Source organism: Garra rufa, chromosome 17 (genome assembly GCF_049309525.1).
Source record: "Garra rufa chromosome 17, GarRuf1.0, whole genome shotgun sequence".
Classification (NCBI taxonomy): Eukaryota; Metazoa; Chordata; class Actinopteri; order Cypriniformes; family Cyprinidae; genus Garra; species Garra rufa.
In genome coordinates this window covers 11,234,242-11,261,304 of record NC_133377.1, presented here as the reverse complement: position 1 = coordinate 11,261,304, position 27,063 = coordinate 11,234,242, and the positions used below count along the sequence as shown (strand labels likewise).

Genomic DNA, 27,063 nt, shown 5'->3' with positions numbered 1-27,063 from the left:
TTCCATAATGTTCAGTTAGAGAGACATACAAAAAAAACCTCTTACCTTTAAAATCGAGTCCAAATGCTTCTCTCCAGTGGAGTTTGATTCTGACAGTGATTCATCCTTGTTTCTGATGATTGTTGAAACATTGGTTGTTACATGTTTAAGAACAATATATATTTGTATTTATATTACTAGAGAAAATAAATGGAAACATTTAACAGTCTGCCTGGATTTAAAAAAAAATTGTAAGTTTAATTAGTTGGTTAATGTGTAGTTAATTACATATACACATTTGGCAGACACTTTTTATCCAAAGTAATTTATATTGCATTATAGAAATAAATTTTACCAGTTCATGTATTCCTTAGGAATCCCTGGGAATTATGGTGGCGTTGCTAGCACCATGCTCAACTCTTTGAACTACTAAAATGATATTAAGGGATTAGGGGTGAAGCTAAATTCTAAACACTTTTAAAGGAAGTTGGATCTCTAGGAGTTGGACCACCCTGCTCTAAACTGTCCTCACCTCACATCAACAGGAGAGTCCATCTCATTTATTCTTGGTGGGTAATCCATTGATGCTTCACTCTTCATAGACAAACAGCTGGGTTCGGGAGGTCTTCCCTGAATCAGACTAACACAAAAACACAATTGAAAAGTGTTCTTTACAAGTTCTACAGGTAAAGGAAAAAAAACAGACCATATTTAGATAGACATTTAGATTAAAGTCTAACCTGAATAATCATTGTAACTTATATTATTACAGAATTATATGTCGTGTAAGATCATGTTATTCAATATTACTTTGCAGTATACTTGCAGTACATGTACATATGTATATACTGCCTGGCCAAAAAAAAAAAAAAAACGGTCTGGATTTAAATAAGCAAATATATAAGCTTTCAAAACTGAATCATTATTGCAGTGATTTTTTATTTATTTATTTATTTTGCATGTTGTATGTTTGGCAACAATTTTTTAAACACTTAATGATGCTGTGTGCATTGGTTTTAGTTTCTCACCACACAGGAAAATGTACACATGTACATATTACAGGATGACAATACAAAATTTGTCAAGCTCAATTTGTGAAAGATTAGCCACCACAGAGTCCTGACCTTAACCCTATTGAAAGTCTTAGGGATATGTTGGAGTCTACTTTACACTGCCTGTCCAAAAAAGTTGCACATTCTAATATTTTGTTGGATGTATAGCACTGATTATATTGTGCATTCATTTTGGCATTGTTTTAACAACATTATGTAACATCCCACAGATTTACAATTGGGTTAAGCTCAGGACTCTGTGATGGCCAATTCATACATGAAAATGATTCCTTATGCTCGCTAACCCACTATTTCACAAACTGATCCTGGTGAATCTTGGTACTGTCATCCTGTCATATGCATGGGTTCTTCTTCCAACATGGTTGCTTAAGAAATGAAAAGCAATGCACTGCATCAGTTAAGGTTAAAAAAATAGTTTCCAAACATACAACATGCAAGAAAAATGTTAATCACTGCAATAATGAACTACACCTAAACTTTTCAGTATTAAGGGAGTAGTTCACTTTCAGAACAAAAATTTACAGAAAATGTACTCACCCCCTTGTCATCCAAGATGGTCTTGTCTTTCTTTTTTCTGTCGTAAAGAAATGTTTTTTGAGGAAAACATTTCAGGATTTCTCTCCATATAATGGACTTCTAATATGGTGCCCCCAAGTTTGAACTTCCAAATGCAGCTTCAAAGGGCTCTAAATCTTATCTAGCGAAAAGATTGGTTATTTTCTAAAACATTTACAATTTATATACTTTTTAATCTCTACACAGAGTACACACAGAGCTAGACAAGATGAGCATTTGAGGTTAAAAAGTATATAAATTGTAATTTTTTTTTAGAAAACAACAGATCGTTTTGCTAGATAAGACCTTCCTTTCCTCGACTGTGATTGTTTAGAGCCATTTGAAGCTGCATTTTGGAAGTTCAAACTCGGGGGCACCATAGAAGTTGATAATATGGAGAGAAATCCTGAAATGTTTTACTCAAAAAACATAATTTCCTAAAGAAAGACATGAACATCTTGGATGACAAGGGGGTGAGTACATTGTCTGTACATTTTTGTTCTGAAAGTGAACTACTCCTTTAAATCATTATATAATTGGACACACTAATTTTGTTTGTAGGTATGAGTGTAAATGGGTGTGAGGGTGAATGGATGGATGGATGGATGGATGGACAGAAGTTACATTAAAATCCACTTGGACTTGTTGTTGGATAAATTGTATGCATAACATTTATGCTTGCTATTTATGCGTAAAGTGCTTAAATGTGCATGTGAATCTAACATGACCAGTGTCACACTACTCCAGCTCAGGTGAAAAAAAAAAAAATCAGATTACCAGATTTCATCCACAACTGTTCTCACCTTACGTCAGCAAAGGAGTCTTTTATTTCAGGTGGATCACCCATGGATGCTTCACTCTTCATTGACAAACATCTAGGTTCAGGAGATTCTTTCTGAGACAGACTAAAACACAAACATGGTTTAAAAAAGTTTTTTCTTTAAGTTTCCCCTAAACCCCTTTTTCTTCTTCCTAAGGATGATTTCTTCATTTTAAAAGATAAAATAACAGGCTATGCTAGTATTTATATCAAATTTTAACCTGAATAATCATTGTAACTTAACATATATTCATATATATTTTCATATACTGTATATGTGATTAAGTTTAAAAAGAGAAAAAGAAAAAGAGATTAAAATGTATTTAATCCTATAAACCATGGATGGCCAACTTTGGTCCTGGAGAGCCACAGCCCAGCAGAGTTTTGCTTCCACCTTGATAACCACTCACCTGCCTATATACCTGCCTTTCAAGAAATCTTTAGACCTTGATTAGCTTGTTCAGGTGTGTTTGATTGAGGTTGGAGCTGCTCTATATGGTACTCACCTTACATCAGCAAGAGAGTCTTTCTCACTCAACAGCGGTGGGTCACACATTGATGCAGTACTCTTCAGAGACATGCGTCTAGGCTCCGGAGGTTCACTTTGAATCAGACTAAACACAAACAAGTTTTTACTAAATCGCTTCCTTCCACCTAACCTTCTACGGTAGCCAACAGAGCTCAACGTGCTGCAAAAAAATAAAAAAATAAAAAAAACAGCCCGTGTTCTGCAAATACTCAAAATGTAATTAAATACATAAACGGGCTGCGGATACTCGCAACACAACCAAATACAGAAATGCAAAGCAAATACGTGGTAGACTACAGACAACAGAATTTAAGGAAACCGCAACAAGTGACGGTACGTGTGTTTTTTTTTTTTTTTTTGTTTGTTCTGTTTTAACACCCTAATAATACAATTCCTTAACCCTTTGGATATTACTAGCCTGACTAATTAGTAACTGACAAAATACAGTTAACTGGTAAATGTTATGTAAGCTGACTAATTTCCTTTCACAACATGTAACCACAAATTAACCATGGTATTTGTACAAATGTGGTTATACAAATGCTGTAAAGAACTATACTTTTATTAAAATGATGGTTAATATGGTTGGGGTTGAGCCACTTGAAACATTTACGTTGTGATCTATTTTCGCTGCTTTTCTGTATTTGGTTGCGTTGTGCGTATTTTCTTCACGTTTCTGTATTTTGCGAGTGTTTGCATGCGCGTTTCTACATTTGGTTGTGTTGTGAGCATTTGCAGGACGTGTTGTCAAACTGATGAAGATGTTTTCTTAATTTGCTGGTGATTTTTCTATTTTCGTGTGTGTGTTTTTAAGTTGCAGCGCGTTGAGCTCGTTTATCTTAAGAAATATAGACTATTTCTACAACTAAAAGGTAGACGCAAAAAAGTTTAGGCACACATTATTCAGATAAAATCCCAACCTTAATCATAATTATAAACTGAACATATTACATAATTACATTTATATGCAGCTGGGGTTTTTTCATGATCAATCAATTAACTTAACATTCTCTCACCTTTTCATTATCTTCAAGTCAGTTTCTGCTGAGAGACACTTTCTGGTGGCCATGTTGCCAAATGTTAATATTATACAGTATAAAAATACTGCATCTTAAATATCACTTTTATCACTGGTTTCTTCTATCTTGTGTTTCAGATGAAACTACACACACTACTTCAGTTCTTTCTGAAAGATCTTAAGGTTAATAAATGTTGTGATAGAATCAACTTTGATCTCAGTGTTGTTCTTTGACCTGACTAGAGATGTTTTTAGTCGCTTTTCAATGGCTGAAACATTACAATGCCTCAGAATGTTACAGACATAACACTGCAGTTTTCAAAATATTGTTTAAATTTCAGATGATACGTGAACTTGGATTGTAATTTGAGCTCGTCCACCACCAGCAAACTAGTGTTTAGCAACAAAAATCGTATGATCTCCACCACCCTATCCTGCCGACCACGACCAACCAGATTCTTCAAATCTTATATTTTTTCCAACATGGAATTATGAACGTTACACAGCTTCTTGTAACAGGAAAAGCTTGGAGATAGGGCGCTCCACCTGCCCTGTCTTAGTCTTCAACTGTACGGAACAAATCCTTTCTTGTCTGGGTAAGTCCTTATTACTCTTCCCATGACCCATGATCCTCGAGGAGTATTGTGATCTATGACAAAGACAATGTCTCCTGTCACAAAACTTCTTCTAGGCTTTGTCCACTTTTGCCGTTCTTGTAACAGTGGTAGGTACTCCCTGATCCACCGTTTCCAGAACAAATCCAAAAGATATTGAACTTGCCTCCATTGTCTTCTAACGTAAAGATCACTTTCTTCAAAAAGTCCAGGGGCTAGAACAGATTTTGCTTTCAGTAAAAGGATGTGATTGGGTGTAAGAGCTTCCAGATCATTAATGTCATCAGAAACATTGGTTATAGGACGGTCATTGAGAATGGCTTCAATTTCACATAAGATGGTAAGAAGGCTTTCATCATCCAATGACTGTTGCTGCAGAACTGAATGCAGGACTCGTTTAAATATCTTGATGAGACGTTCCCAAACGCCACCATGAATCTTACGCCTGTTTCACACATACTCCGTCTGCAGTGCGTATGTGTTGCGTATTTTCTTCCGCACCCATGTTAACGGATTAGAGCGTTCACACTGCACGCGGTTGCTGTCCGGCAGTGCGTTCCAGAAGCAGTGCGTTTGCAGCAGTGCAGCGATCGTTTCGGCACAGAGTCTATTTTTTGCTGTGCTGCATGCGCTGAATTAAAGTGACAGCGCATTGTTCGCTGTAAAAATGAACATGGATTGACACGAAAATGTACCATAAATGCATATAAATGAAGTCTACTGTGTTTCACAGTTAACACGTGGGTTTTTGGCTAGGTTTAAAATAAGGAAAAGTGCAGTTTTAAATAAACAAGGCAACATAATAAATGCACTTGTCGAGGTAGAAAAGTTCTTGTTTTTAATAAAGATTTAATGCGAAAGAAAGGCACGAGAGCCGACTGTTTCTGTCTGTGGTAAGTTTTAATTTAAAATATTTGTGATAGCCCAATTTTTCTAAGAAAAGGAAGCTATACCTATGCTGTTTAAAATGTGTTGCAACTTGCTTTAGCAACTTAATATATAAATCTAGAAGTCAAGTGCATTGAATAATACCTTTAATTTATTGAGTTTAAATGTGAATATGTCTATGAACGATTGTATTACTGTACTGTAATAAAAGAGAATCACAATGTTGAAAAAGCACGCTTGTCTTTGAAATCAAAATAACGGATAAATGGTGTGTTTGTGGTAAACAGCCGCGGATCAGGAATGGACTGCAAACGTGTCCTGTGTGAAAGCAAAACGAGCCCGTGCTGCTTCTGCACCGCATACGTAACGCACACGAACTGCATACGGAGTATGTGTGAAACAGGCGTTACTGTGATCAAAGGCTGCCAAGGTTTCTTTCAACTCTCGTGCTGCTCCAACAAATTTGTACCATTGTCTGATCTTAGGCTTTGGATTTGACATCTGCGACAAACAAATCTTCTAATAGCATTTATACAAGAATCTGTGCTTAAAGAATATGCCACCTTCAAATGCACAGCTCTACTGGCCATACAGGTAAAGATAACCCCATACCTTTTGGCCATAGCACGTCCTCTCTTGACCTCAATTGGTCCAAAATAATCCACCCCCACATTTGTAAAAGGCGGCAGATCTGGAGATACTCTTTCGTTGGGCATGTCGGCCATCTTCTGCTCATTCGGCTATCTGCGATGCCTTCTACAGACCACACACTCAGATATTATCCTCCGACAAGCAGAATTGGCATTCGTAATCCAATACTTTCTTCACAAGGTTCAAAGCATATGATTTCTCCCAGCATGTCCAAGCTGTTGGTGTATGGACCACAAAATAAGATTGGATACATGCTGACCTTTAGAGAGAATCACAGGATGTTTAAGCTCCTCAGGCATAGCTGCATGACTGAGCCTTCCAGCTACTCTCAACAAACCGTCCTTCAATACAGGATCCAATCTGTAAATGTCACTTGCTTTCTTTACACCAGATGCTCCAGCTCTCAACATTGAAATCTCTTCTTTATATGTTTCTTGCTGACTAAAACAGACAATGGCATCTTCAGCCCTGTGGAGATCATTTACAGAAAGTGGTTGCTTAACAATTGCAGTTCTGATTTCTCTCATCTTCTCCTCTACCTTCTTCAGATCCACAGATAGGCCTAAGGAAACCATAACCTCCTTCCTCTTTTTACTCAGTTCCAACAGAATGGATTTGAACTTCAGCAACCAAGCAACAGAGATCTTGAGCTTAGACCACTGAAAAAAAATAATTCATTAGCTTAGTGGTTGCATCTTCAACATGTGAAATGACATTCACCAAGATGTCTCTTTTGACCTCTGGGTCATCCAAAGAGATGGACTGTGTCTCAAACGATCTTGGCCAATACATTTCTAGTCTTTGCAAAAAGTCAGGACCCTCCAACCACCTTTTGCATGCAAAAAAGCCATCCACACTCAAGCATCTGGAGGCTTCATCAGCAGGATTGTTCTTAGAGCTGATGTACCTCCACTGACTGAGATTTGTTGCTTCCCTTACTGCAGCCACTCTGTTAACAACAAAAGTATGGAATCTTTTCGTCTCATTGTTGATACCTGTATATTTCAACACAGTTTGACTGTCTTTCCAGAAGCATGACTCCTCCAAGTGCAACAACAGCTCCTTCAACATCCTGTCGACTTTAACAGCCAGCACAGCAGCTGTAAATTCAAGACGTGGGATGGTAGTTTGTTTTAACGGTGCAACCCTGGCCTTGCCCAACATTAATGTCACATGCACCTTGTCATCTTGATTTGTCAGCCTTAAATACTGATGCCATAACCATAGCTACTGGCATCTGCAAAATGATAAAGTTGTGCACTGGCCAGTCTTCCAAACCCTTCTGGCTTGATACAGCGGCTTACTTTAATCTGTGATACTTTCTCCAACTCCAACAGCCATCCAGTCCATTGTTGCATGAATGTGTGGGATTATAGGCTCATCCCAAGACATCTTTCTTTTACACATTTCTTGCAAAAGCAACTTTGGCTGCAAGTTGACTGGTGATAAGAACCCCAACGGATCGTAGATGGAACTGACAACTGATAGAATTCCACGTCTGGTATGCGGATACTTTTCCACTGCATGTTTAAATGTGAAAGTGTCACTTTCAACACACCAATTCAATCCAAGTGCCATCTCCAAGGGTAAGCTATCTTGTTCTAAGTGCAGCTGTCTAGTTGGTTTCGATCGCTTGGCTTCAGGAACAGGTGATAACACAGCCTGACTGTTGCTTGTCCATTTGAGCAACTGAAAACCTCCTTTTGAGCATACTTCGGTCAGATCTGTAGCCAATTTTACAGCTTCCTCTTCTGAAGGCAAGGACTTCAGACAATCATCCACGTAAAAGTTGTTGTAGATAGTCTCAATCACTTCGACTTGAAAGTCATCCTTGTTATCTGTTGCAGTTTTCTTTAAAGCATAGCTTGCACAACTCGGAGACGAGACAGCTCCAAAGATGTGTACCTTAATTCTGTGTTCCAATGGGCTTCGTGTCACATCTCCCTCCGGCCACCAGAGAAAGCGAAGAAAATTCACGTGTCTTTCTGACTCTCTTACTTGATGAAACACAGCTTGGACATCTGTCATCAAAGCAATGTTTTCCAGTCTGAATCTTGTTAAGACACCAAAAAGTGAATTGGTTAGGCAGGGCTCGCAAAATTTCAAAATCTCTGGTAGCCCTTCGGGCAGGTATTCTTCAGATTTTGGTAGGCCGAAAATAATTTAACTAGCCCAAATAAAAAAAAAATATACATATATTTTTTTCTTTTTAATATAGAAAATCAGATAGGAGTCTAAGGCCCGGTTTTGGTTTAGCCTAAACCAGGATTAGGACATTTAAGTAATTTTTATAACCGTGACTTAGAAAAGAAACGATAGGCCTACTGGTGTGCATCTGGAGACAAAACAAAGGCACTGATATATTTTAAGATCAGTCAGTCCAAGTTTCTTTCAGTTGAAACAGCTCAGATTTACATTTAATCTAGGACTAGTTTTAAGCCTTGTCTGTGAAACTTGGGGTAAATGTCAATGAAAAATGTTTTCAATACACAAATACAAACAAATATCAAGGAATGAATTTTATTTCACTATTTAGTGTATCTGCAGAATTTTTAAATATAAATGTAAGGCAATTTATTACCCATTTTAAGAGCTGCACAAGTAAAATGAACAGAATGAGTAGGATTGGAATCAATTTTTCGGATTAGCAAAAAACAAACAAAACCAAAAAAGTTTGTTTTTTAATAATTACTGAATGCTTTAAGTACTTCTAATCCACAGCAAAAACTACTAGCTGAACTAATAAAGTCACAAAACAACAATTACACAAATGACAAGTGTAGATGAATACAACATAAAGTTACTAATAAAATCAATAACACTAGTATTCAGGTGCAGACATTTAATAATTTATTGCAAAATAACTAGTGCTTCTCAATGCAGGTATTTATAGGATGCTGTCTCTTTAAGGCCAAATGCACGAACCGAATACTGGCACGCATCTCTTTCTCAGCTGTTTCGGTTCACTGAAGACATAACCGACTGTGTTTACCAGAATACCAAAACGGGTATTTAAACATCTCTTTGAATGGAAACACACATAACAAAGTTAAGTTAAAGAGGAATCAATCTGTGAATCGTCTGAATTGCGCCTCTCTCTCTCTCTCTCTCTGTGCGCGTGCTCGCCTCAGGTGTGTGCGGCAGCGGTAAAAACAAACAAACAAAAAACAGCGTCCGCGTTCTCTTTTACTGCAATGGTCTTAGTCCTGTGCAATGGACAGTCGGTTCCCCTCAGATAAATTCATATAAAGAAATCAGTCCGCGTTTTGACATTGAAACGTGCAGCGTGCATATTTATTCAATGACATCATTGCCTTTTGAAGTTTAATCCAGCCCTATCGCGATTCTCGTCTTTCCGTCCCCAAATGTAAGACCTCCTAAATTATAATTAAGAATTTTCTTATACTATTTAACATATTTAAAACTTTTTATGGCCTTAAATTTGATACAACTAAATTGAGGGGTTTTTAAGGACATGCAGGAGCCGTCAACTTTATGATAGCCCGTCGGGCAGTGACACATTTTGGTAGCCCGACTGGAAAACACAATAGCCCCGGGACGTCGGGCTAGCGATTTTGCGAGCCCTGTTAGGTCGGGACCTTGTAACAAATTACAATTCAGAGATGTTCCTTTAAATCCAGCTCCACAATCGAGAACTACCCTCAAGGTTTACTTTTGCGGGTGATATACCCCGTGATGCGGTAAGTACCACACATGTCCTTTTTCACACATTCCATCTGATCTTTAGGCACCACTTCAGCATATTTGGTGTCAATCATACGTGAGATGAATATTGTATACTCTTCCTGGTAGGACTTGTCCAATTCCAAGCCTGACTCCTTATAAGCACCCACCTGCCTAGATGTCTTGCATATTGTGGCCTTGAGAGCTTCATTAGGAATGGTAGCTGAGGTGTTGCAAAGCTACTACCTTTGATGGCATTCCTTGTTGGTGGTTTGTTCTTATTGTCTTTGAAGTAGTCAGTTGTGTGTCTGTAATATCGCCAAAAAGTGGATGAGACAAAATCTTAACCTGCGTCTCCAAAAAGTTCACCATATCTGGAAAGGTTGCTCTTAAGCCTCGTCGCTCTTGAAGTTCACAGGCTGTTGACCTCCATCTTTCCCTTAACTTATAAGGCCATCGCATTATCACATGCTTCATGTTTGAGGGGATATTCAGCTCCTCCATATACTGTATTTCAGCCATAACGTTACAGCATCCTCCCAAGAACAGAGCAAATTCTTGCAATGCCTGGACGTCTTCGGTTTTAATAACAGGCCATCCAAAAAAATTAATTTTATGCATGTCCACTGTAGAGGACACCAGGACTTGGTGCATGTTGATTACACATTTTGGGAAACACAACAAGTGAATAGGGAAAAAAATTATATTTCAATATTGCTATGAAATATTAGATATCATTATGAAAATCTTGCCAATTATTACTCCCAGTATTACACTTATTTGTTCATTATATATTGTCCCAAAAACACATTAATATGCAAATTATACACAGTTTATAGATACATTGTTTATAATGGGAAAACCTGTTCATGGCCATTTTACACTATTTTTTTTTTTCATAAAGAAAAATGGTTTATCAAATCATAATGTAAATCTTTTAAAAATAGTTGAGAATCATCTTTATATAAAGTTTGGTATGAAAATAAATGTGTTTGTGATTAAAATAAAAATTGGACTGTTTTTTGCTTTTTTATTCATGTCTTTATATTAAAAATATATATATATATATATTTTTAAAGTCCCGATGTCCTCTACAGAGGACATAGCATAACATATAAATAAAATATAATTTTTCAAAAAAATTATTTTTCAATTTTGTTCTTATACTTTATACTCTTATACATTACATTGTATACATTATACAATGTAATGACATGAAAAAATAAATAAAAATAAAAATAAAATCTCAAAACATTTTTTTCCTGTCCAAGCCTTTTTGCCAGTAGATAAAAAAAGATTTCTCCTACCTTATCACAGAGATTTTAGACGGCTTTGACTGCTGCGGCTCCTCATAGGCTACATGCCAAACAGTTCGCCTATCAAACTGACACAGCGTGTGCACCTGTTAATCAACTTCCAAAGGATCCACACGAACTCCGTTTCCAATCCAACTTCCAAAGTATTCAAACGAAATATATCCGCTGATATCCAAACGAGATCCGATTTTTACCTTTTGTAACCTGTTCCTCTTTAGACACTCGGCAGGGTGGGGCTAGATCTTAGATTATAACTCACTAGTTTGTCCATTTCCAGAAAATCATAATGTCCACAACATGCAACGGTCCTTTGGGTGAAGTTCCCGTTTAATATAAATTTCAGATGATACATGAATTTGGATTGTAATTGGAGCTCGTCCACCACCAGCAAACTAGCGTTGCGCAATAAAAAATCGTATGATCTCCACCACCCTATCCTGCCGACCACGCCCAACCACCTGTGGCTTTATAATTTATCAAATACGGCCACCTAGCGTGAACCACCACCACTATACAACAAAAAATAACGAATGTCTCCCACATACATTTTAGACTACAATCTTAAAAATACAGGTGCTTTAAAAGGTTCTTCCTTTTAAAGTGATGCCATAGAGAAGAACCATTTTTGGTTCTACAAAGAACCATTCAGTCAAAGGTTCTTTAAAGAATCATTTCTTTGTTACCTTTTTATAATCTGATTAACCTTTTTCTAGCACAAACCTTTTGTGAAACAGAAAGGTTCTTCAGATGTTAACAGTTCTTTATGGAACCATTTAAACAACAAGAAAAAAGGTTCTTCTGTGGCATTGTGAAGCATCTTTATTATTAAGAGTGTACAGCTTCAAGTTTTGAATCTCAGTGATTTATGGTCACCGTCACACTTTTAGGTCAGAAAAATTAAGAAAAACAAAAAGGAAGAAAATCAAAATAAACACAATAGGGTACCAGCAACTACTCTACTCTGACCCCTATACAATAAAACCTTACCTACATATTCATAATCTACACATTATCTAATCCTCCCATGATGTGTCTGGTGAATGTCCAATGTCCAGCCATAGATTTTTATAGCACTGTAAAAATGCACCTTAAATAGCTATTCTTTCTTTTACTGATTAGTGATGCTTATTTGTATTTTTTAAATTGTAGACTTTTTGTAATCCCACAAATGTTCTGCATAAATACTTATTATAGACATACATCATTAAAGGTAGATACTGTACTCTTAATATTTCTTCAAGCGCAGGCAGACACGCCCCCTTGTTTCCGCAGAAACATGCAAGCACTCAGCAGTTTCACTTTCACTTAAGAACGAAGGACGGACAAATCTCTTTGCTACAGTTCCTTATCCTGGCGAATGCATTTATATAAACAACAGGTACGTGTTTGTACGTTTCTAAGTGTAAAGTACCTCAACAATTGCTGTACTTTTATCATTGAATTAAACTGCACGTTCTATTTCTTATGGTATGTTGGAACGCCAGTTGTAAAGCAAGTTTTTTGTTTGACGCTCCACTTAAAAAGCTACAAAAGATATTCAGCAACTGTCTGTTTTAGTTATCAGAGACTGTATTTTGAGATTTAAACTCAATTTGTGCAATAAACAACGCTTAACTGATTCTTAACCTCTTAAGCAAGCCGTCTCGCTAGTGCAATTATAGTTTAGTTCGTTCTGGCTTGTTTACTTTAATTATAGAAGAATATAGGCCCTAAATTGGAATATTAATGAATATAATTGGAAAGTAAATGAGCGAGTGATATATATATGGTGAAAAAAAAAAAACAGCCTAGGTTTTAGCTGGTCAACCAGCCTGGTTTTAGCTGGTCATAGCTGGAAGGCAGGCTGGTTTTAGAGGGGTTTTGTCCACTTTTCCAGCCTGGCCACCAGCTAAACCACCAGCTAAAAACAGCCTGACCAGCCAACCAGCCTAGGCTGGTATTAGCTGTTTTTTCAGCAGGGTATATATATATATATATATATATATATATATATATATATATATATATATATATATATATATATAGCCTATACACACACACACACACACACCTTTTTTAATTATTTTCTATTCAAATACAGTCTTATTATTATCTTATTATATTTTAATTTGTCTGTTTAGTTTAGTTCATTTATTCTTTTTTTGTTTCTTTCCTTGTTTTTCACCTGATATGATAAGAAGGAGGTGTGGCTTTCACATTCAGTCATAGCATGCAAGCCATTTTTCACTTTTTGTTTTGCTTTTTTTTTTTTTTTTTTTTTTGCTTCAGTCCTAGGTGTAGAAATAGCGTCAGTCCGCCAAACATTTTTTGTCTTGTGTCATATCTGTGTGAGCTTTAGTAATAATGACAGTGTTTGACAGACATACGGGCACTAAAAGGAAACCTGTTGCCTTTTTGTATCACTTATCATACTATTTATTGTTTTAGTGTTAAGATGGACGTGAAGGGACTGGTTATTGAAGTCAACTGGCTTCCAGACGGCTACCCCAGTAATAAAATGATTGACAAATTAACCATGCACTTTCTGAGGCCCAGTAACTATGGCGGAGAGGTTTTAATAGTGATTTATCCCACCTCCGAAAAAGGCCAGGCTTATGTTGTTTTTGAAAAAGAAGAAGGTATGAGACTATACCTTGATATTTTGTTCTTAATATCTAACTTTATCATCATATTCCATTACCAACATTTCTTTCTTTTGTTTTTATTTTATAAATTCAATATCTTAGTACCAGGAGTCTTGGACAATAATCATGTTTTGGAACTGGATAGTAAGTTTTACCCAATGGATGTTAAAAAGATGCTTCAGCCTAAGGTAAGAATTTTTAAGTAATTGCCATTGAGTATTTATCTTTTGAGGGGCAGATTTAAATAAATCTAAATTGTGGTTGCTAGCTAAATCAATGCTTTCTGAAAATAATGCTCTGGCACCATCTAGCTGTCAATAAAAGTGTAACACACAGTGGAAATGATTTTCCAAATGCTTGATTTGCTTAAACAAGATCAGTGTTGGGGGTAACGCATTACAAGTGACGCAAGTTACATAATAATTTTACTTTTTCCAAGTAACTAGTAAAGTAATGCATTACTTTTTAATTGACAAGAAAATATCTGAGTTACTTTTTCAAATAAGTAATGCCAGTTATTTTTTTCCTCTATTTATTGATTAAAGGCTCTCCTGTCCCCAGGGGCGCCGCTAAGGGGGGGGAAGTTAGGACAATTCTCAGGGCCCAAGCACTTTAAGGGCCCCCAGAGATCTGCTTTGGTGTGGTAGGGGGGGCCCAACTTCATATTTTCTTATAGGGCCCAAAATTGTGAGCGGCGCCCCTGCCTGTCCCCATGTTGAGAGAAATTGTGATTAAGATGTTACTTTAGTTCTAGAATAAAGGTGAACATGCATTAATTCATCTCACTCACTAAAAAACAGATATTATTCCTCAAAATGAATAAAAAACAGTGAAATTCAATGCAAACCTGCAATAATTAAATATTTTAAATAATACAAATATCCTTTATGTATTTAATCCCATTTTATTAACCAATGTCTTCGCTGCTGACCTGTAATGATCCGATTCATCCATACTAATAAGCAAAAATTTCTTAAAATAATCTAACATTTGTTTTCCTTTTTTTTTGCTGAAGAGTTGACATTTTTTTGTCTACTGTGCAGACGTGAATGTACTTTTGTGTAAAAAGGGTTTTACATTTGCCAAAAATAGAACTTTTTATATTAAAAAACAAAAAACAGGCCTACCCAGATTTAAAAAGTAACGCAAAAAAGTAATGTAATGCATTACTTTCCGTAAAAAGTAACTAAGTAACATAATTAGTTACTTTTTTAGGGAGTAACTCAATATTGTAATGCATTACTTTTAAAAGTAACTTTCCCCAACACTGAACATGATGCTTATGTCAACATATGAAAATACATCAAATTTTCCAAAGACTGACATTTTAGACTAATATGCATTGTTTTTGATGCACTGATAGTATTAATGCACTGAATGCATTCTAAAAAATATTTATTAATTATTTGTCAAGACTAATTTAAAATAGGAATAACAACCCAAAACAATTACCAAAATACATACATTCTTGTTCTATTGCTTGACATTATTGGTTTCTTTATTTATTTATTTTGCTCCGGACAGATAGTTTTGTTTGGAAGCCACAGAACCACAGAAATCAGAAACATTTAAATGCATATAAATTGTTAAGTATTAAAAAGAAATTTCCACTACCATCCTGTTTACATTGTATGATGATATGCTATAAAAATTATTTTTGAGAACAAGAGGGCCCCCTGGTGGCCCCATGCAACCTGCCTACTTTGCACATAAATAACAAAAGTGAAACATGACAAAGATTCCTTAACATGCTTATGTTCATATATTTTCTCAGTTGGACATGCCAGCCGAAGCAGTCCTGGATGTTAGCATGTTTTCCAGTCAGGAAAAGATCCAAAATATTCTTTATAGCCATGGCTTTCGCATATCAGAGACCAGCCGAGGACAGTTGCATTTGGAGGGAACCTATCTTAACCTAAAACGCATCCATCCCCAACTCATGCATCTTCTGGCTCAAGAAACCCAGCAGCAAAGAAGAACACCTTCACATTACACTAATGGCTACTCCTTAGAGACTATCTTGAGAACTAGCTCCGATGACTATGAATCTAGATCTCACTGTCCATCAAGGCACAGTCACAACAATGGCCAGTCAATGTATGCTGCGGGTGGAAGACCACTTTCTGGAATAAACTCAAGATCCTCGGAGTCCCCAAACAGACAGGCACTCATACAGGCTGCCGCTCCACTGGATGGAAGTTCAAGCGCGGATAGTTCCTTCAGCAGTCCCACCAGGAGCTATGAAGATTCCAGCACAAGCGCTCGCCGGCGCAATCCCTCGTCTCAGAGGAAAACTGATGCTTCCTTTCCTGTGGATCCATATGCGTTTGAATACGTAATGCGCTTTAAGAAAGATTACATTGAAAAAATACAATCTGATCACCACACTCGGATTAATCATGAAGATGCTTCAGAGGTTGTTATGGTTAAACTTTCAGGAGGAGCATGTGAGAAGGCAGCTAACGAATTGTGTGAATTCATGCAGGAGATCTCCTCATCTTTACGCACACAAGAAATAGAACTGAAAGCACTTAACAGCAGTCAAAAGAAACATATTACTGAGAAGGCTTATAAATTCCAAAGGATCTACAGTGTTTTAATTAAGGAGGAAAATGGTGTTATGAAAGTGGTGGGGTCCTCTGAAAACAGTTATGAAGCAAAGGAAAAGCTTCTTGGAAGGAAGGTTGACAATGCTCTGCAAAGACACCTTGCAAAGAACATTCTGAGACGCAGCATGTCTTTGCCAAGAGCAAAAACACAGACCAAGGAGGAGAACCCAGACTTAAGAGGAAGTCCTAATGCTGTGTACACTACTACTGTTAGAAGATCCTCTGCCTCACATTCCCCAACAGACTCTCAAATGCAGTATGAAGTACAACAGGAAAGAGGTCGCAAGCCCACTAAATCTTCTGGACAACGTGACAGGGCACACAGCGCCTCTAAAATAGAGCACAAAAATCTAAGCAAAGTAAACCAAGAACCACCAGCTTATGATAAGCAGGATTTGACACCCTCTAATGCAGTTCAGATTCATAAACAAAAAACCCCTGGAATAAAATCTACTCTTTTCCCTGGTAATTTGTCTAAAAATTTTAAGTCACGCTTTTCGAAACATAAGTAATTTATCTTATAGCACAGACTGATCACATTAAGTTCTCATCTATTGTAAAACACAGAACATATAATTGGTCAGACACCTTGTGTTTACCTCTACTTTAAGAAAGGGACGAGTCTCTGTAATGACAGTTCTGTTTCCCTAAACCAGGGGTGTCCAATACTGATCCTGAAGGGCCAACAATATACAGAGTAAAGCTCCAACCAGTGAGTCTGAATAGCTGGTTCAGGTGTTTCATTGGGGTCGGAGCTGAACTCTGCAGGATAGCGGCTTTTCAGGAATAGGTTTGGATTCTCCTGGCCTTATCGCATCTATTTAAATTGTACTCACTCTTGAGCACTTTGCAACAATCACTGTGAATGCTTTGTAATTATTGTCTCATATGTATGACAAAGAAAATCATTATATCTGAATATCTTATTTTAGCTGTTGTTCACCTGTCTAGTATATTTTTCAGTATTTGCGCTTCACACTATATGTTCAGTTATTTCCTGCATTGCTGATTTGTCAAGACTCTCGTTCATTGCCATGGAGACTCAAGGAGGAAGTGCCTTTTTCTGCATTCTACAGGAAGTGAGGCAGGTCCTGTGGTTGATTAAGGGGCTGAGCACCTCCCTGTCACACACACACAAAAAAAAAACAGGCTTTTGTGTTAAACAGGATAGCATGTAAGAAATACACTAATGTGCTTTTTTTTCCTATGATTTCTGAAACGCGGTGTTTGATTTAACATTGTATTGATTGAGAATGTCTATTTGAGTATTTCTATCAGATAAAGATCTCTGTCATATACTAAAATTCACCTTATTTTTGTATTTACTTGTGGTTTGCTATTTAAGAATTCCCACAGTGGCCATTATGATTCATTGGTTGTCTTAACAAACAATTATTTTTAGGTATTTGAAAGATTCTTTTTAGGCATTTGAATTACTTTAGGCATTAGTGTAATGTGAACACATTGTAATTGTAATCAAATGGCTAATAATCACAATGATTTGAGTATTTCTATCAGATACAGATCTCTGTCATATACTTAAATTCACCTTATTTTGGATTTACTTGTGGTTTGCTATTTAGGAATTTCCACAGTGGCCGTTATGATTCATTGGTTGTCTTAACAAACTTATTTTTAGGTATTTGAATGATTCTTTTTAGGCATTACTGTAATGTGGAAACATTGTAATTGTAATCAAATGGCATTTAATGTACTGTGACTACTGACTCATATCAGCTTAGTTTTATTGTATATATTTGTTTAATGTGTAATAGTTTAAGTCAGCACTCAAAATGAAATAGCATTTTGACTTTACAGCAATAAACTAAGTTTTGGACCTGATCTGTACCTCAAGTGTCTTTAACTTTAAGCTTTGAAATTCTGGTTGCCAATTACACATACATACTAAATGAACATAATTTGTTGTAAACGTATTTAATAGAATGCAATTTGTAATACTGTGTTTAAGAAGAAACAACATGTTAATTTGGATTGTTCCATAGTATTTATCTGATAGTATCACTGCTGATTGTCATCAAAATTGCTCCCGGCACCCCTTTTATTTGTCCATAAATGGCATGCTGTGCGTCCTTTCCTGTCTGTATCTTGTTTGGTCCTGTTGTTTATGGTTGTGAGTAGGTTTTGCAAGAACAGAACAGATCCTAGATTAGTGTATGTGGGCTGGGTAAACTCAGAAAGAAAGATTTAGTTCTTGACAGCAGTCTATGATCCACACTCCCCCATGACTGCAGGAGAAGAGGAAGAGGGTGGGCTTTCGGAAATCCCATTCATCCCCTTATAAGATAATGATCACTTATAGCTTATTTTTTGGAATACATAATTTCACTAAACACTAATGTAGGATTAAAAAGCCTAACTATGTGTTTTGGTGTTATAGTTCACTCACACTCAGCAAATGACACAACCAACATGGGGAAGGTTATGAATGGCAAAGGACTGAGTAAAACGGGTTAATTAGCAGGACAGAGGTTTCGTTAAGGTTTAGCTGTGGCTGCTTGCAGGGCCTGTGGTAGCTCAGGAAGGTGTGAAATAGTCTTGAGTGTAAAGATAGTCCCTTCTACCACAACAAATACGAAAATACACATACATATGTAGATGTTCTCTAGAACAGGATGACATGCTGAAGCCTGCAGACCGCAGTCATCACTGACTTCACTCTGCACAGCCTCAGATCAAGATGTAGGCCACACCCACTCCACATTCATCTCCTCTACCGGCTTTGAGAGGACGACAGTCAATGCTGGGTTTCTGTGTCTTTCTTGTCACCTTCCACTTTTCTCTTCATCAATTCGTCCTTCAGATAGACTCCTGCAGGGATGGCGGAGCTGGAGGGCTTGGAGTTTGGAAAGTCAGACTTTGTGCTACTAGATGAGGTGACCATGGAGCAGTTCATGGAGAACTTGAAGTTAAGGTAAGAGCATTTTACATGAAGTGGAAGAGGTTTCAATGAACATTACATACCTGACAAGACGGTAGTGAACATGGCCTTCAAAAAGGTTACTTGGTGTTGATATTTGAGGGATATTTAAGTCTAAACTCAATTTGGGAGCTTTGATAAAATCAATTTTAATTGTGGAACTTGCTTGTGAAATCTGCTTCACTTTCAAAGAGAGTATTTTAAGTCTCGTGTATGTTTTTTAGTGTCTTTTTGACTTTGACCACTCCCTTCTTGCTAGACAATGCCGTGACGAGAAAATGACACATTTCTAGAAGAAAAAAGCAGAGAGGAAACAATGTGTCATTTCGCTTTTGACTTTCCCGCTCATCGCTGAAATATCAGTTTAAGTGGCTGACATCAATAGCTTAAGAGACAAGAAATTACATCTTATCATGTCTTACAACAGCTGATGATGGCCAGCCAGTAGTATCTTGGCAGCTCTGATGATGAAATCACAGGTTTCTAGTTCTCTTTTCCTTTAACATACAGCATTTGAACTCAAGTCCCACATCTGTGATGTCAGTGGTTAAACCCGGTTGAAGCAGATGACCTTTTCACAAGACACTTCATGAGTGTGATGTCAAAAAGTTTTTGATGTTTCATTGCACACTTGTTCTGTCTGTTACTTACGCCTCTGAAACCTCATGAAAACGTTAGTTCATTTCTGTGCGTTTTATCAGCTGATGTATGACCAGGCCTCATGTGACTGTACCACACAATCTCACATCAAAACACTACTAAGGTCATCATTTGTTGTGGGAAGGCATCCTACAAATTGAATCCTTAAATATTACTACTACTATATGTCTTATTGTTTGCATTATATGTCACCGTTAATGTATAAAGTCTAAAAAAATTCATCGTCTACGATGAGCAATGCTTTTTAACTTCGGCAGATGTCTATGTATTTTAGCTGTACGGCAGGAAGAGATAGTGTGTCAATGGATATGTTTGCTTAACCAAGATTACACTATATTTTATGATGATTTAAATTCAGAAAATGAGTCAACTTGAGCCCCATTGCACTTCCTGTTCTCACTTCCCAGCCTCGTATCACTTCCTGCTGAATACGGGTGTGTGACATTGAGAAACATACTGTGGCACTTAATACCTAGATTAACGTCAAGTTATGAAACTTGTTTCCCCTCTTTTAAAATTTAAATTACAGTAATCTCCAATTGTATTTTGATATTTGATAGAGGATGTGGTTTTATTATATTAACATTCGCTCAAATTCAGGATGTATTCCTATCTGTAACTTCACCTTAAACATCTATTTATGATTTAGGATTAACTGAATCCCGCCACACCTTACAGTAATACTCAATGCATCCATCATTTGTTCTTTGTGTCTCTTCGTTCATCAGGAACTAAACCAAACCAGCGCATTTGATGAAAACAATGAGTCTTGTTAAAGATGTTTCTGCTGTTCAGCTTGACTTGCGTATTGTTCACAGTATTGTTTGTTGTTTTCAGGTTTGAGAAAGGTCGTATTTACACTTTCATTGGAGAAGTAGTGGTGTCAGTCAATCCGTACAGACATTTGGATATCTATGGGAAGGAGGTCATTGAGGACTACAGGGGCAGAGAACTGTATGAGAATCCACCTCACCTGTATGCTGTCGCAGACGCTGCTTATAAAGCCATGAAGAGGCGAGCCAAAGACACATGCATCGTCATTTCAGGTACAGCAGCTGCTAAACACAAAATCCCTGCAAAATAAAAAATTAAAAATAAATAAAAGTTGCACAGTGATCAACAATACAAAAATCTAACTGGATACCCAAAAGAAAAAATCACAAATGCCTAAGTAAAATATCTCATATTTAAGCCTGACATTTATAATAGTCAGAACAAAAGTTATTGAGCCTTTAGACAAAATAAATGTTTTTGTTATGTATATTTGATACACCAGGCTTTTATGACTCATACAGTATGAATGGGAGCTCATACTCACTGAGGGAAAAAAAGTTTTATTCAGAAGCCAACTTATTTAAATTAATATTTAAATAGCCAAAACATAAGATGAAATGCTGATAGCTTGTAATGTAAATCAATAAGATCTTTATAACAATATAGCAGACCTCTCACATAAAATGCATTTCTGTTATGACAACTCTTGGAAAAGTTTAGCATGGTATTGGATATAACAATGTTAATGTATTTGGTCTTGGCGGAATAGATCTGCTGCGCTGCTGAATCGCTGCTGTTGGTTATTGCTGTAGTTGTAGATTATTACTGTACAGAACTTGCTACTGCCAAAGCATATGGCGATACGGTGCTATGAGTATTTAAGACATACTGCTGCTGCACAAATAGCATAAAATAACCCATAGCAGATCTATACAGGTGGAGCTGGGGAGGGTGGATGGTTTCAGAGGAACTGAAAGCGCGCTGCGAAATGCCCAAGTGAATGCTACCAGCCATTTAAATAGCTGCAAGCTCATTGGTTGCGTATGCAACATGAACCAATCAGCTTGTGCCTGCGTCATCTTTAGTTTCATGGCAGAACTAGATATATAAACATCAGTTGTCACACTATATTTCTCAATAATACAGGTATGTCTTAGTAAGATGAGATTTAAAGGTTTATATTATCAAAGCCAGTGTTGAGAAAAGTTACTTTTAAAAGTAATGCATTTCAATATTGAGTCACTACCTCAAAAGTAACTAATTATATTACTTAGTTACTTTTTATGGAAAGTAATGCTTTAAGTTACTTTCGCATTGCTTTTTAAATTTGGGCATGGCTTGCTTGATTGTTTTTAATATAAAAAGGTACATTTTTTGGCAAATGTAAAAGCCCTTTCATACCAAAAGCCTCAGGCTGAAGAAAAAGTAAATTCATGTCTGTACAGTAGAACACAGAAGTAGAAAGTTCAACATTCCTCAGCATTTAAATGAAAGAAGAACACATTTTAGTTTATCTTGAGTCATTTTTGCTTATCATTATGGTTGAATTGGATCATTGGAGGTTGGCAGTAAATACACTGGTTAATAAAATGGGATTAAATACATAAAGGATATTTGTGTTATTTAACATATTTAATTATTACAGGTTTGCGTCATATTCTGAGTTGCATTTTACTGTTTATATTAATTTTGAGGAATGTTAAATCTGTTAAATCTGAGTGAGGTGAATTAATGAATTTTCATTTTTTCTAGAACTAAAGTAAAATCTTACTCCTGCTTTCTCTCAACATGGAGACGGGAGTGCTTTCAGTCAATAAATTGGGAAAAAAGTAACTGCCATTACTTATTTGAAAAAGTAACTCAGATATTTACTTGTAAATTAAAAAGTAATGTGTTACTTTACTAGTTACCTGAAAAAAGTAATCTGATTACATAACTCACGTTACTTGAAATGTGTTACCCCCAACACTGATCATAGCTCTGTAGTTTTATTATGGAGGGCAAAATATATAATGCAATGCAAAAAAAAAAAAAAAAAAAAAATACGACTGGGAGATCCTCAAAAGCCTGATGGATTTTATTTGATATGTTATTTAACATTTTTAAGAATTAAGTATGGATAATAAAGTAAAGCTAAGTTGCTTCAGTCTAGTAAGTGTTTATCTTACTAGATAATATAAAGTGCCTAGGTATAATTCAAGCAAAATCAGAAAACAAACTTGTGTGACAACATTTCCATCAAAATCAAGCCAAAACCTATATAGCAAAGGCAAGACATATACAGTATATGTACGCTGGGCCTACATCAAATCTTATTTTTTCTTAGCTTTAATTGCTTTCATACTTCTTCCATGCTGCTTTAAAAGCATCTGTAAAACTGCTAGGAGTCACAGTACACTCGGTGATGAACTGTGTTCAGAGAGTTTGTCCTCTGTGCCTCTGATTAGGGAAGAATAAAATTGCTAAACAAAGACTTTACTGTATGGATTTAAGTTTCAAACAAATCTTGTGTTTCAGGTGAGAGCGGAGCAGGCAAGACTGAGGCAAGCAAGTACATTATGCAATACATTGCAGCTATCACCAACCCAAGCCAGAGGGCAGAGGTCGAGAGGTCAGTTTCATGGAGATAGTGACAGCTCTGAACCTTCAGGGCTAATATTTTTTGTATTTAATTGTGTAAAAGAAATTGTATTGCTTTTATTACTCAACAGTATATTAAAACTGATTTGCATGAAAGATTATTTGACAAGAAAATGTCAAATGTTTATGTTTAACGGACTGTTTTATAAAGTTTATTTAGGGAAGAAGGCTAAACATCTTTTGTCATTAGATGGCAGTATAACGTTGAGTTTCCTATAATGGTGCTATTTTTACGTGTACCCTGAAAAACACACGTGTTTGTTTTTTATACATTCTTTTTTTGCTTTTTACTGTATTTGCATTTTGTTTATGTAACGTTATTTTATTATTATTTGCACTGTAATTGCATCCTACCACAGTGTGAAGAACGTGCTCCTGAAGTCCAACTGTGTGTTAGAGGCCTTCGGAAATGCAAAGACCAACCGCAATGATAACTCCAGCCGCTTCGGGAAATACATGGACATCAACTTTAACTTTAATGGTGACCCCACAGGAGGACACATCAACAACTACCTGCTGGAGAAGGTGAGAGCCTCAGTGTCGTATCGGTATAAATTAAAGCGCATCATAAACATGACACGAATATAAACTTGACGGTGGCTTTATAAGTCCATAAGTTATTGTTTACCTTTGCCTGGTTTGTACAAACCGCTAAAGTTTTCCCGCGCGAATCAAATATGGCACCCATAAAACCTATCTATAATTTATTCATTAATTTTTAAAAAGGGGACAGTTTTGTGATATGTTTGTTATTTTTAAGTATGCCTACTTATTTCAGAACGTTTACAAAACATTCAAGTAACAAAGAAATAATTATGTTAAATGTTAACGTTTTCTTAACAAACCTTAGAAAAACAGTCAGCTGGGATCTACTAAAACAACATATGTTCAAACATTCCTAAAATAATATTTAAAAATAAAACTGCTTAGTTTTGTGCTGTTTATGTGCATTATTTGCTGTGTGTAACACAAATACCATGCTGCCTTTACATTTTGATAGCTTTTTTTTGTCTTTTATTGTTTCCCTGTTGAAAAAAAGAAAAACAGCATATGCTGGCTAGGTATGTTTTGATGCTGGTTTATGCTGGTTAATGCTGGTCCTTAGCTGGTTTATTCTGGTCCTTCGCTGGTTTATGCTGGTCTTTATCTGCCTAGGCTGGTTTAAGCTGGAAGTAGCTAGTTTTAGCTGGTGGTTTCCCAGCCTGGAAAAGTGGCCAAAACCCCTCTAAAACCAACCTGCTGACCAGCTAAAACCAGGTTTTTTCACCAGGGTGGTCATGTTGCTGGTCAAGGACCAGCATAAACCAGCAAAGGACCATCTTAAACCAGCATAGGCTACCAGCATCAAAACCTACCTACTGTAACCAGCATATGCTGTTTTTTTTAACAGGGATGTAGATTGTTAACGTGGATTGAGAGTCATATCAATAGGTCTACTGTTTAATACCAAAAAGACAATTAACACATGCATCACTGTATTTACAGTCAAGAGTTGTTCACCAGCAGGAGGGAGAGAGAAATTTCCATTCATTTTATCAGGTGAGATCTTCCAAACAGGTTATGGTGATTAAGATTATGCTATTACTTCAGGGGTGCCAAATGCTGCAAGAAATGTTATTAAATTTTTAACAAACAATTCACATAGTTCAGTATTTATATGTTCTGTTTATGTAGGTCTTACGGGGAGGATCTGATGAAATGCTGAGGTCATTGTATCTGCAGAGAGATCCTGCAGAATATGCCTACACCAGTCAAGGAGCCTCCGTCACACTTGTACGTACTTATCCTATAAGTATATTACAGTTTATGAACACACAATAACTTCACAAACTAACCATGGGACGCTTCTGTATACTCATGACTAATGTTACTATGCAAAATGTAGCATACAATGTTTTTATGTTTCTCAGTCTCTTTCTTTTTCCATTGCTCTGTCATTCCAATATATCTTCATAGGCATCCAATAATGACTCCTTATGTCACAAAGCTGTGATGGCAGCACTGAAAGTAATTGGTTTCACTTCTGAAGAGATCAGCTCCATTTACAAGATCCTCAGTACCATCCTACATCTGGTCAGTCTCATACTCATGTTTTCTACTGTTTGTCTGTTTGTGGTCAGTGCAGTGGTAAACTGATGTTTAAGAACTGTTTTTGTGTTGTTGTGGCAGTTGTTTTGTTTTTTTAAAAATTAAGTAAAAAAAATACTTTATTCAAATAACTAAATGCTTGTAATGGTTTAGACTTTTTATTGCCGAAGAACATACATAATTTTTTGTTTGTTTGTTTGTGATATAAAATTCGGTAACACTTAAAATAAAGTTCCATTTGTTAACATTCATTAACTACATTAGATAACATAAACTAACAATGAAAAATACTTCTAAAGCATTTATTAATCTTAGTTAATGTTGATTCCAACATTTCCTAATACATTAAAATGAAACGTTGCATCAGTTAATGTTAGTTAATGGACCTGAGCTAACATAGATTTACAATGAACAGTTGTATTTTTTATTAACTAATGTTAACAAAGATTAATAAATATTTCACAAATGTATTGCTCATTGTTAGGTAGTTAGTTAATACATTAAATATAGTTAATAAATGGAAAGTGTTATCTAAAATTCAGATAAATGTATGTGTATATTTTATGGAATTTATTTTATAATGTACATGCCTATATTAATATGTATATGGATCAAAGACGTCAAAAAACATTAAATGTAAGTAAAGTGTCTACTTTTAAGGTTTTAACAAATTTTTTGGAGAATAAATGGTCAAAATTTGGTTGAAATAATGTTACATTGTCATTCAGTGTGACAGTATTTATGTAAAAATTTAAGCAACATGCTTATTCTGACTTGTACATATTAAAATATGTAAAAAAATAAGTAAGCATTTTAAATTTTATTGTGTTCTAAATGAGTAAAAATTCTTACTGACAAATAGGCAAAACCTAGGATAGTGGCACATTTTAGTACTTATTAGTATTTGGGGTGAAAATAATTAGACTTTTAGTATGTCATAAATTGATTTTTGTTGTAAATATGACTTGTTAGACAGAATGACATTTTAGTAGGGCTCTGTAAATTAAGGGAAAATGTATGATATTTATTTTTTACTCAGAAAAACAAGAATAAAAATGCAGTTAAATTAAACTGGAAACTTTTAAATATTTTTTGGGGAAAAACAACAACAATTTAAAGCAGTATTACACTTATATTATATTATATTACACTATATTTAAATTTTCATTACATTTCAAGGTTTAGAGATCACACTTTCAAAATTCCCTCATGCAGCATATCCAGGATCTTAACTAAACATATCAGCTGTTAAACACACAAATTGAATTAGGAAATATAATTTTAGCTTGCATCTTTTTTTTAGCTTTATGGACATATTTGAAATAATTTTTAGGCCTTCTAGTTGAGGACCACTGGTTTAAATGCCTTGCAATGTTATTGTTTCAGGGTAACCTTCAATTTACTAGTGATGGTGAACACGTCATACTTGTTGGTGAAGACACAGTAAAGCACATTTCTGAGTTGACGTCAACAGAGCCTGAGAATACCGTAAAAGCACTGCTGTATCGTACAGTGGCTACTGGAGGTGGCGAGGTCATTGAAAAGGGACACAACGAACAGGAAGCTAGCTATGGAAGAGACGCTTTTGGCAAGGTATTATATG

General features: G+C 36.0%; 3 protein-coding genes across 5 annotated transcripts in view; 2 read left to right on the top strand and 1 right to left on the bottom strand.

The window, feature by feature from the left end:
• LOC141289472 (protein NLRC3-like) overlaps window positions 1–11,499 on the bottom strand; it is a 30,984-nt gene extending 19,485 nt beyond the window's left edge. Inside the window, exons 1-5 of one of the 2 annotated variants that reach the window (XM_073821574.1) lie at window positions 11,119–11,499; window positions 2,934–3,041; window positions 2,411–2,512; window positions 512–619; window positions 46–112 (exon numbers count right to left, since the gene is read on the bottom strand). In XM_073821574.1, coding sequence (XP_073677675.1) covers window positions 46–112; window positions 512–619; window positions 2,411–2,512; window positions 2,934–3,007 — 351 coding nt within the window. In that variant the 5' untranslated portion in view covers window positions 3,008–3,041; window positions 11,119–11,499. Of the gene's footprint in view, window positions 1–45; window positions 113–511; window positions 620–2,410; window positions 2,513–2,933; window positions 3,066–11,118 lie in introns of those variants that run through there. The other variant, XM_073821575.1, reaches the window with a different exon arrangement.
• Window positions 11,500–12,442: 943 nt separating this feature from the next.
• rbm43 (RNA binding motif protein 43) lies at window positions 12,443–18,195 on the top strand. The gene is made up of 4 exons (XM_073821581.1): window positions 12,443–12,505; window positions 13,555–13,745; window positions 13,854–13,939; window positions 15,526–18,195. Exons 2-4 carry the CDS (start codon window positions 13,562–13,564, stop codon window positions 16,870–16,872), a joined length of 1,617 nt encoding a protein of 538 aa, XP_073677682.1. The 5' UTR covers window positions 12,443–12,505; window positions 13,555–13,561; the 3' UTR covers window positions 16,873–18,195.
• Window positions 18,196–19,148: 953 nt separating this feature from the next.
• The window catches only part of myo1g (myosin IG), a 112,916-nt gene continuing 105,001 nt past the window's right edge, over window positions 19,149–27,063 (top strand). For both annotated transcript variants that reach the window (XM_073821578.1, XM_073821577.1), the window contains exons 1-8: window positions 19,149–19,292; window positions 20,796–21,004; window positions 23,250–23,343; window positions 23,732–23,897; window positions 24,858–24,911; window positions 25,047–25,145; window positions 25,329–25,445; window positions 26,847–27,053. In XM_073821578.1, coding sequence (XP_073677679.1) covers window positions 19,198–19,292; window positions 20,796–21,004; window positions 23,250–23,343; window positions 23,732–23,897; window positions 24,858–24,911; window positions 25,047–25,145; window positions 25,329–25,445; window positions 26,847–27,053 — 1,041 coding nt within the window. In that variant the 5' untranslated portion in view covers window positions 19,149–19,197. The remainder of the gene's footprint in view (window positions 19,293–20,795; window positions 21,005–23,249; window positions 23,344–23,731; window positions 23,898–24,857; window positions 24,912–25,046; window positions 25,146–25,328; window positions 25,446–26,846; window positions 27,054–27,063) is intronic.